We start from the raw sequence: 12,336 nt of genomic DNA, 5'->3' as shown, positions 1-12,336 counted from the left end.
GAAGGCCATTTAAGAGTTGGAGCCTCAGCATGCCTATAAATCACATCACCATAGTCCAAAATCGAAAAGAAAACAGCTTGAACAATCCTCTTTCCACTAATCACAGGAAATCTGGATCTATTTCTGTACAGGAAGCCAATTTTATTCTTGGAGGCTTGGAAGCAAGAATATCCACATAGAATTGAAATGACATTTTCTCATCGAGCCACAAGCCAAGATATTTATACTCAGTGACTTTCTCAATGTTAGAACCGCTTACAGCAGATATATGTACTTCATCACAATCAACATTTCTGGCTCTGGGGACAGCATAATACAATACATAATATGTAAATACAGTATACACACCTACAATACATAAATATGTCAATACATACGACACATAAGAAGGCAACAACATTGGTTACAGTTTATTTTTAAATGTATTTACTTTAATTATCCTCATTACCTTAAACAGTATATGGTACCTTTTACTTCTAATTATCAACTTCGTCATTGTACTCAACACTTTTTTTCTGTTCCAAAAACCTTTAAATCAGCTGGTAAAAAACCTTTTATGTTTAAAGCTCCATCCGACTGGAACAATCTACCTGTCCACATCCGATCAACATCATCTTTTAAATTGTTTAAAATATGTTGTCCTCTCATGGTGAGACTATCTGCCTATGCTTTGGACCTCAATAGAATAATATTAGATAGATTAAACATAGCTGGTGTTACAGTTCATGTTCTTGTCGTTGTGTTGTTGTTGCTGATATACTGTTGTATATCTTTTTATCTTTGGATTACTTTATTTTCTTGGCTGGCGTTGCTTACTCTGTTGTTTTGTTGTTTTTGTTTCTGTTTTGTTTTGTCTAGTTTTTTTGTTTGTTATTTGTTGTTTGTTGTTTTTGTTATATATTATTGTCAAATAACTCTGGATTGTCTTTGTGGACCCCCTTGAAAACGAGATGGTTTCATCTCAAGGGGTTATTCCCAATAAAGAAATTTCAACATAAAGATGTAAATACATTGTACACACCTACAATACATAAAGATGTAAATACATACAATACATAAAGATGTAAATACATACAATACAATACACACATAGTGTGTGTGTGTGTTTCTTATCTTATTTAATTTGATTTTATCTGATGTATAATGTACAATGTACTGTATAATAATCGCAGTGTGTGTGTTTCTTATCTTATTTTATTGTATCGTATTGTATCTATAATAAAAGTGGTTCTCAGCAGTGTGTTGATCTGTGTGTGTGTTTCTTATCTTATTTTATTGTATCGTATCTCATGTATAATAAAAGTTTGTTGTGATGTGTGTGTCTCTTATCCTATCTCATGTATAATAAAGATGTGTTGTGATGTGTGTGTCTCTTATCCTATCTCATGTATAATAAAGATGTGTTGTGATGTGTGTCTCTCCTATCTTATCTCATGTATAATAAAGATGTGTTGTTGTGTGGTGATGTGTGTGTCTTATCTTATATCATGTATAATAAATTGTGTTGTGATTAGGGCTGTAACTAATGATTATTTTGTTATAGATTAATCTGTAAATTATTTTATTGATTAGTCCATTAATCTAAACGATTCATTTATCAGATAAATCTATCTTATGATTATATTTCGGGCGGCTGGGTGGCGCAGCGGACATTGCGCTCATCACCAACGCAAGAGACACCAGGTTCGAATCCGGCTGTCGCCGTTGCCTCCGGCTTGGGCCGGCCGTCATACTAACTCAATTGGCAGAGTTAGCAGGTGGGAAGTCGAAGGGTGGTAGTCTGGGCGTTGTGAACAGCGACTCCTACAGGTCGGTTGGGGCGCCTGCGCAGCAAAGTCAGGAAAAATGGCGGGGGCAGTGTGAGCCTCCTACACGTTACTCCTCGCCAAATGAGAGTCTGCGCTTGCAGGTGAAAAGATGTGACAGGCTGCCTCCACATGTATCGGAGGGGACATGTGATGCAAGGCTTCTATCCTCCCTACAACCGGCCAGTGGGGGGCATATGCGAGCAACGACAGGACAGGGGAGGGAGAATTGGCACGAGAGGAAAAAGAGAAAAATCACAGAAAAAAGGAGGAGAAAAAGTAGATAAAAAAAAACCAATTGATTATATTTGCAATTTAATATAATTTTTTTTTACTAGTATCCTCAGGTCACATGGGTAGTTGCCTCTTTGACACCACCTACTGAATACCCAGAGTAGGAGATGAGCCATGACGTTTATTTATGTCTATAAATGCTGTGTAGTGTGGATGCCTACTGTACATGAGTAGGGTGAGTAACCTACATGCCATTACTGCTTTTTATCTATTGACTCATTATAGCTACTTTATTATCTTGAAATAATATAACACCCGCTACGATGACATTGTTTATCATTACATACAATGTATCCATCCATGCCTGTAGCTAAATGCTGAAAAACATGGAACAAAATTTACTTTTTACCTTTAGATTTAAAAAACTACCAGCGAGAGAATTTTTTTACCGGCCAAAAATTATAAAACACTTTTTTGTATATCTCCATTAATTATAGGCATTGTGTGTCATCCCTCCACTCCACGCTATCGTAGTGCTTGTGCCAGCACAGGAGATACGATTACAATTAAAAAAAATTATATGCTATACACATATTTAAATCAATATCTTCCTTTTGAATAAAATAGGCTCAGGAATCAGGATTGTTAAAGGTAATTAGCCTAGTCCATGTCAAAAAGAGTAGCATAGTAGCCTATAGTAAATGTATACACACACAAGAGAGAGGGAGAATAGCTTAAGGATTTTGCAATATTTTTGCTAATGAAGTGAAATATTTATTATCATCAACTATCCAGTTCGTTTTTATAGTGTAACGCTACTTCAAATAATTGAATGTACAGAGAGAGCGGGAGAGAGGGAGAGAGGGAGAGAGATACGGGCTCAGCCCCCCCCCCCCCTTTCCCTTTCGCAAGAGGAGTTGTCACAGGGCTGTAGAGCGCAGGGCTGAAGAGCTGTCATAGGTTCAAAAATTTAAGGTGGGGGGTATCGGGCTCAGCCCCGCCCTTACAGCTGGAGTTCATGTGAAACACAAAACGTATCAAATGCGAGCGAAACACGTTGAGTCCTGGCTCTAGGCAGAATCACGAATAGTGGTTTAAGATAAGTTATTTATATTTTGAACGTGATTAATTGCGCACTAGTTAGATTACACGTTGCGTATGTTATGACTTTGAACGTCTGCCATTTCTACAGCAAAAGGCACATACAAGTGACAGCAATACGATGCGTCGATCATGAATATGTGTAGCAGCCTGAATATTCTACTAAGTATTCAGAAGTGCGAACTAACTTTCCCTGTGTGTGTATAACGTGTGATTAACAGTGTTCCTTTGGATAGACGCGCCCCCGAGACGCGCCCCCGAGAGGCGCCGCTGGGCTCCGCCAACTGGATCACCCTCACAGCCGCCAACGGTTTGGAGATCCCTGTGGTGGGGTGCCTGTATGCAGAGGTGAAGTGTTTGGAGATGATGTGTATCTTCATCGTCAAGGACGACCCCCTCCGAGAACTTGCGAGGGACGCGGTCCAGGGACTTCTGGGGATGAATGTGCTCGGCGGAGTGGACGGTCTCTTCCACGGGATGAAGGGGATGCGCCCCGCCCGTAGTTATCGCCCCGACTCCGAAGATGTCGCCCTTAGCCACGTTGTGGTAGTCCACCACCAACCCGGCGGGGTCAGCCGGGAGGCCGACGCCCTGTTATGCACGACAAAGAGGTCGGAACCGGAGGTGGAGGACACCGAGAGGGGCTTCCTCACCGTCACGGCTCCCATCCCGTACTCGCCAGTCGTCCCCGGACGGATGGTGATCCAGCAGAGGAACAACGGGTACGACTGGGTGGAGAGGCGGCGACTTCAGGCGGAAGGGCCCCAGCTGGAACCAGTGGGGCGGAAAGTGGTCCGAGGGATCCAGCCCCCTAAGATCCCGTTCGATCGGCAACGGGGGAAGAAAGGGCCTGACAGGAGAGAGCCTGAAGAGAAAGAGCCTGACCAGAGAGAGCCGGAGAGAGAGCCAGACCGGAGGGGGTCTGAAAAGAGAAGCGCCGACCAGAGGGGGCCTGAGGGGAGAGGGCCCAACAGGAGAGAGCCCAGCAGGAGAGAGTCCAACAGGGGAGATGCTGACCAGAGAGAGCCGGACCGGAGGGGGTCTGAAACGAGAAAGGCCGACCGGACGGGGTCTGAACAGAGAGAGCCCGAACGGAGAGGGCCTGATGGGAGAGAGCCTGAGGAGAAAGAGCCTGACCCGAGAGAGCAGGGGCCTCGTCGGCGTCCATACCGGCGCCGACGCTCACCGGCAGGGGTCAAGCCGGGCCGTGGCTGAGGGCCTACCAACAGAGACGGATGAATCTGACACAGAAGCAGACGCAGGGGAGGTTGAACGAACCCGGCCCCAGAGGAGCACCAGAGGTCGGCTACCCGCTCGGTATCGCCAGGACTACGTGCTGGCCAAGGGCCTACCAACAGAAGCAGACGCAGGGGAGGTTGAACGAACCCGGCCCCAGAGGTTGTTGAACAGTGTGTGAAACTGATGAAACAATGTGTGAAACTGTTGGTCTAAGGACTGTCTTCATGTCATTAAACTGGTTTCATTGAGTAACTTGCAGAGGACTTGGCAAGTTTAAAGTGGGGGGAAATGTAGCAGCCTGAATATTCTACTAAGTATTCAGAAGTGCTAACTAACTGTTACTTTCCCTGTGTGTGTATAACGTGTGATGTACAGTGTTCCTTTGGATAGCTCGCCCAGTCTAATGACGAGGTGAGGTGCTACTCTTCTCCGGCTTCAGTATGGATCACTAACAATAACATTGAAGCCCTTTTTCCTTTTCTGGAGCGGTCCTAGAGTGGGACCAGTGGAGGTTGCCAGCAGGGGGCGGAGTGGCAGTGGTGGCAGGTGGAGCGGAGGAGAGAGGAAAGCAACGAGGAAGAGGGAGTTACCTGGGAGCGAGAGTACCAGGAAGCTCTCTTCGGCAGTGGACTTGGCCGTGAACAGTCGCAGTCACAGCGGGCGTGTGCTCTGGAAGGAGCCCCGTTGGAGAAGTTATGAGGAGAGCCCGTTGGAACAAGCAACGGGTGATGAGAAGTACTTGCTAGTTGACGGGTTATCCTAGAAGTACCAGCGATAGTGTTTGAGTAAGATACAGAACGAAGGACTAACGTCTAGAGTTAACGGGACTAACGTCTATAGTTAACGGTTATAGTAGTAAGTGTGCGGTGTATTAGCATGCTGCTAACGGCTCCGTCTGACTCCAGTAGACTACCGGGCGCGCGGCGCTGAAGACCGGTGGTATAGCCAGCCACGTTGCGTTAGTAGTACAACCGATATAGCAGGAGGGTGCATCCAGACCCGAAGCTTAGCTGTGTTTAGGGTAGCAACAGTATTAGCTCGCGCGACAGCAGCAAGTAACAGCCAGCAGTGGACGTCCCCCAGACGGTACAGAGGACGCCTCTTCCCACCAGCAGAGGTCGCCATCACAGCACGCTCCTCCAGCTAACCACTGCCTATGCTGTTCGCCCAGCCCGCTGGCTGTGCTCGCGGGATCGCCGACGCCATCTTGTCCCCTGGACAAGTGGTGATAAGAGTGGGTCCGCCATCTTGGTTAAGTACTAACGGTACCTCGTGTATCAACATCAACGTCCATTCAAGTGACCGCTAACAACCAGTGTCTAAGGGGTACCCCAAACAATTTAAGCCGGCTTTAGTGTAGGTTTTATTTTGGTAACGTGGGCCCACATTTACTTGGTTTTATTTTGTTATTTGTTATTTGGTTATTTGAATTCCCAATGTTTCTCTACTTTATGCCTGGGTTCCCCTAGTACAAGCGGGGTGTTATTAATGTATGGAGCACGCGGTGCCTATGGTGGGAATAGTTCCCCTACATTAACAGTGAGAGCACCCAGTGCCATGTATGCATAAATTGGAAATATTAACTGTAACTGCTTCTATATAAAGTAGACCTTATTGGGAGCATTGTCTGCGTGTCTGTTTCTTCCATTTGCTATTCTTACCCTGGGTAAATATTGTGACTGCATAATTATTTAACCCTTACACCCCATTCACAGAATAGCATTTGAAGGGTCTATACAGGTGGTCAAGGAAGGGTACTGCTTAAAGGGAAGCCCAATAATACTATTGAACTGACAGTCACTGGGTGTGGGAGGGCTGTCGGAGGTACTGGGGGAAGTGAGGGTGTGTGGGGAGCTACTGCTGACCGCCTTGGAAGGCGAGGGAGACCAGAGTACCAGTCCCCAGGTTAGTAAATCCTGGGCCCCATCCACTCCTGCTGCAAGCCCTCCAGAACGACGTTCCGGGCCAAAGACGGGGGTACATATAGGTCCAATACTATAGTATCCTACTACCCAGTGTCTGTGTACTACTACTCCCACAAGCAGGGATAATCCACCCTTCTACATTTGCAAATCGACTACATTTCATGGTCGATGACGTCAACGTGGCAAATCGTTGCAGCCCTAGTTGTGATGTGTGTGTCTTATCTTATATCACGTATAATACATTTACATTTAGTCATTTAGCTGACACTTTTATCCAAAGCGACTTACAAGTTCTGTACGACAAGTCATCAGGAAGGGCACAACTCTATCAGCTGAGTAACAATGTTCATCAAAGAGTTGAGTGCTACAGTGTAGGTTAGTTTATTAGGACAAGTGCATGACAGTAAGGTTAGTTAGGGTTAGATATCTTTTTAGTCGACGGCGAAAGATTGGACGGGTTTCGGCTGTCCTAACTGGGGTGGGTAGTTCATTCCACCATTGTGGGGCAAGGACTGAGAATAGGCGGCTTCTCCTTGATGACCCTCCCGGAGCTCGGATAGGAGTAGGTCTGAGGCGGCCAGAAGATGCAGAGCGTAGGGGTCTTGAGGGTGTGTAGTTGGAGACCATTGACCGGAGGTAGGCGGGAGCGGTTCCCTTTGCCGCACGGTATGCTAGGTCGAGGGCCTTGAACCGGATTCGTGCAGCAATGGGGAGCCAGTGCAGGTCCCTAAGAAGTGGGGTGACATGGGCCGACTTCGGTAGGTTTGAGATCAGGCGGGCCGCTGCATTCTGAATGAGTTGAAGAGGCTTGGTGGCAGTGGCCGGGAGGCCAGCGAGCAGTGCGTTGCAGTAGTCGAGGCGTGTTGTGATGTGTGTGTCTCCTATCCTATCTCATGTATAATAAAGGTGTGTTGTGATGTGTGTCTCTCCTATCCTATCTCATGTATAATAAAGGTGTGTTGTGATGTGTGTGTCCCCTATCCTATCTCGTGTATAATAAAGGTGTGTTGTGATGTGTGTGTCCCCAGGCTGAGGAGCACCAGGGTGCCGTGTTCCTGCCAGAGTTTGCTCTCTCTCCTCAGGGCAGCTTCCTGGAGGATGCCACCGGAGAACAGCTGCTCACCTACCGCTATGATGATCAGGTATGTACCACATACACACACACACACACACATGCACGCACGCACGCACGCACGCACGCACGCACGCACGCACGCACGCACGCACGCACGCACGCACGCACGCACGCACACACACACACACACACACACACACACACACACACACACACACACACACACACACACACACACACACACACACACACACACACACACACACACACACACACACACACACACACACACACACACACACACACACACACACACACACACACACACACACACACACACACACACACACACACACACACACACACACACACACACACACACACACACACACACACACACACACACACACACACACACACACACACACACACACACACACACACACACACACACACACACACACACACACACACACACACACACACACACACACACACACACACACACACACACACACACACACACACACACACACACACACACACACACACACACACACACACACACACACACACACACACACACACACACACACACACACACACACACACACACACACACACACACACACACACACACACACACACACACACACACACACACACACACACACACACACACACACACACACACACACACACACACACACACACACACACACACACACACACACACACACACACACACACACACACACACACACACACACACACACACACACACACACACACACACACACACACACACACACACACACACACACACACACACACACACACACACACACACACACACACACACACACACACACACACACACACACACACACACACACACACACACACACACACACACACACACACACACACACACACACACACACACACACACACACACACACACACACACACACACACACACACACACACACACACACACACACACACACACACACACACACACACACACACACACACACACACACACACACACACACACACACACACACACACACACACACACACACACACACACACACACACACACACACACACACACACACACACACACACACACACACACACACACACACACACACACACACACACACACACACACACACACACACACACACACACACACACACACACACTCAGGAACTGCCCAGTACAGCCACAGTCTTCTACTGTTGGCCACTGATTTGTAAGGTAATGCCTTGCTCCAGGGCACGTTGCTGGTCATTGTCAAAGAAGTGGAGATTCGCTGCAGTATTCAATTCCTTCTGTACCACATACTGTACACACATGCATACATGTAGAGCTTACTGTTCAGTACATCATACTACATACTGTTGGAGCTTACTGTTCAGTACATGGAGTGCAGTATGTGCGACATACTACAACAACATACAACATACTTGGAGGACTTGCACACCCAGGCGGAAGTGGCCTTGATTCTGTAATACCAAAAGAAAACAGCTCACTCACAGCTGCGTCCACTTGCTAGCTGTTTCATCAAGAGGATATACTCCTCTTGCCAGTGGTGTAGTACTCAAGTCCAGGACTTGGACTTGGACTCGAGCATTGACTGCATTCGGACTCGGAAGGTGCAGATGAGGACCCAGATTTATGTTAATTGCTAAATACAGTTATTATTATTTTTTATTTTTTGGTAATAGGCCCTAATCATTTGGCATTTGGCATGGATAGTGCATTTGTTTGGCTATTGTGTCACAGAGGAAATAAACTCCCATTGAAATGGTGACCGCTGTGTCATTTATGTTTAACGTAGACCTTTTATTATTTGTATGTCAGCTCTTTGACTGCCAGAGTGGAGTGGACTCAACCTTGATGACTTGGACTTGGACTCTGACTCGGGTAATGGGGACTCGACTCGGAATCGACTCGGGCTCTTCTTTGGTGACTCGGACTTGGACTCAGACTCTAACACTGGGGACTCGAGACTCGACTCGGACTCAAGATTTAGTGACCCGACTACAACACTGCCTCTTGCCATGTCAGTTGCCGTGTCTGAAATCCCTCAGTACCAACACAATCAGTCAGAAGCTACTAACCCTGCTACCCTCAGTACCTACACAATCAGACAGAAGCTACTAACCCTGCTACCCTCAGTACCTACACAATCAGACAGAAGCTAGTGCTACTAACCCTACTACCCTCAGTACCTACACTATCAGACAGATGCTACTAACCCTGCTACCCTCAGTACCAACACAATCAGTCAGAAGCTACTAACCCTGCTACCCTCAGTACCTACACAATCAGTCAGAAGCTACTAACCCTGCTACCCTCAGTACCTACACAATCAGACAGAAGCTACTAACCCTGCTACCCTCAGTACCTACACAATCAGTCAGAAGCTACTAACCCTGCTACCCTCAGTACCTACACAATCAGTCAGAAGCTACTAACCCTGCTACCCTCAGTACCTACACAATCAGTCAGAAGCTACTAACCCTGCTACCCTCAGTACCTACACAATCAGTCAGAAGCTACTAACCCTGCTACACTCAGCACCAACACAATCAGACAGAAGCTACTAACCCTGCTACCCTCAGCACCTACACAATCAGTCAGAAGCTACTAACCCTGCTACCCTCAGTACCTACACAATCAGTCAGAAGCTACTAACCCTGCTACCCTCAGTACCTACACAATCAGACAGAAGCTACTAACTTTACAAACCTTGTGTTCGTTGGAACGTCTGACTAAGCCGGAGGTGCTGCTACTGGGGATTGAACCTGCATCTCGAGTGCTTTTACCTCTACACTACCCAGACACCCCTGTCTTAATCCTTCCACTCTAACCTCTTGTCTACTGTTATTAAACAGCAGTAGGCCTATGTGATACACGTATACCCTCCACTGTAACTTCTACATACAGCGTGCAGTTTCAAATTAGTGTGGAATCACATTAGCAGAGTGAATGGGTTGAAGTTGGGTATTGTGACGTAATAGGTTTACCGGTTTATCTGTTCAATCAGTTCTCATCCCTGACACACACACACACACACACACACACACACACACACACACACACACACACACACACACACACACACACACACACACACACACACACACACACACACACACACACACACACACACACATGCACACACACACAGATACACACATACACATGCATACACACACACACACACACACATGCACATATACACACACACACACACACACAACCACACACACACACACACACACACACACACACACACACACACACACACACACACACACACACACACACACACACACACACACACACACACACACACACACACACACACACAGACACTCAATACAGCCGTTATTTTCCTTTCAACTTCTGTGAAATTTAGCAATTTCTTTTTCCAGTTTGATTCAATAACGTGGCTCAGTGCTGTAGAGCAATCCATCTGGCGTCAGAGCGTGGTTCATGAAAAGATCCCTCTGCTCAACTTTGGACCAACAGCCACATAAATCATGTTAAGACCTTGAGCACATCGTGTTTTGAAAGCCCTGCAGCTGACAAATATCAAACAAATGATCCTTAACGAAACACAGATACTTTGGAAGGACTCGCATCAGACGAGAGGTCTGGAACGCCTTGGTTGTTGTGCAGTGGCTCAGGATGCAGCATGGATTATGTTATAGAGAGAGAGGGGGGGGGGGCAGAGAGAGAGGGAATGGGGCAGTGAGAGAGAGTGGGGTATAGAGAGGGTGGGGGGGCAGAGATAGAAAGAGGGGGTGACAGAGAGAGGGGGACAAAGAGAGAGAAAGAGAGAATCTGTGAGATTAGTGGGAACAGAATGGCATTATTTCCCTGTAACTTCATAGTTCAAAGTCACAGTTGAATAGAAGTGGAAAACTGAATTATACTCATCTGTAAGTCTCAGATATTCAATAACATGTCTGACCATGCTCTGAATAAAGGCTTCTGGTATGACAGACTCTATTCTGAAGACATATGCTGCAAAAAGCGATGTTAGCCGGTGAGCTAGTCAGTCTCAAGTCTAGAGCTGACCCGGATGCTTTGAAGCTTTGAACCTTCAATCGCTGCCATGGCGATGTATGCCAAAACCACTATTACAATGCTTTGTTTTCTTTGTTCTTTTCGTTTCGTTTTTTTTACCTCTCCAAAAATGTGCCTGCAATGCATAAGAAATAGCTTATAGTAATAATCATCCAACATTCATTGTGAGAATTGGTTCTTCTCAGGTCAGTGTGGCTACATGGGTAGAGCTCCAGACTGACGATCGGAAGATCACCAGGCCATTGTCGGAAAGTGGTGTTTCAGAGCAGGAAGCACTCTGGACTGAACCACGCCCCCGTTACTGTGACAGGGACACCACAGTAACAACACCCCTGTTACGGTGACAGGGACACCACAGTAACAACGCCCCTGTTATGGTGACAGGGACGCCATATTTTGCGAGTGCCGTCCTCCGGATGAGACGTTAAATAATAATAATAATAATAATAATAGATCAAATTTATATAGCGCCTTTCATAGAACCCAAGGTTGCTTTACAATCAGGACAAAAAATAGGGCAAGGAAAGTAGGGGGGGAGGGGGAAAAGGGGATGAGGGAAAGTAGGGGATAATGGACCTAATTTAATCTAAAACATAACTGATGGGGAAAGCCTTGGTGAAGAGGTGTGTTTTTAGAGTGGATTTGAAGGTGTCCAGGGTTGGGGCGTTGCGGATTTCGGGGGGGGAGAGAGTTCCAGAGGGTAGGGGATGCCACGCTGAAGGCTCTGTCCCCAAAAGTCCGTAACCTGGTGCGAGGGATGGAGAGGAGACCTAGATCAGAGGATTGTAGGTTCCGGGATGGAGTGTACTGGTGGAGGAGATCAGACAGGTACCGGGGGGCGAGG

General features: G+C 46.8%; 1 protein-coding gene across 1 annotated transcript in view; it reads left to right on the top strand.

Annotated features, from left to right (window-relative positions):
• The window catches only part of adamtsl3 (ADAMTS-like 3), a gene marked incomplete at its 5' end in the record, with an annotated part of 671,346 nt that overhangs the window by 71,884 nt on the left and 587,126 nt on the right, over nucleotides 1-12,336 (top strand). Inside the window, one exon of the mRNA XM_084308274.1 lies at nucleotides 7,333-7,446. Within this exon, the coding sequence (XP_084164400.1) occupies nucleotides 7,333-7,446 (114 nt within the window). The remainder of the gene's footprint in view (nucleotides 1-7,332; nucleotides 7,447-12,336) is intronic.

The sequence above is a fragment of the Notolepis coatsorum genome (genome assembly GCF_963971535.1).
Source record: "Notolepis coatsorum genome assembly, chromosome: 2".
Lineage (NCBI taxonomy): Eukaryota > Metazoa > Chordata > Actinopteri > Aulopiformes > Paralepididae > Notolepis > Notolepis coatsorum.
The sequence above is the reverse complement of the archived record's forward strand: the minus strand, read 5'-3'. Positions and strand labels throughout refer to the sequence as shown.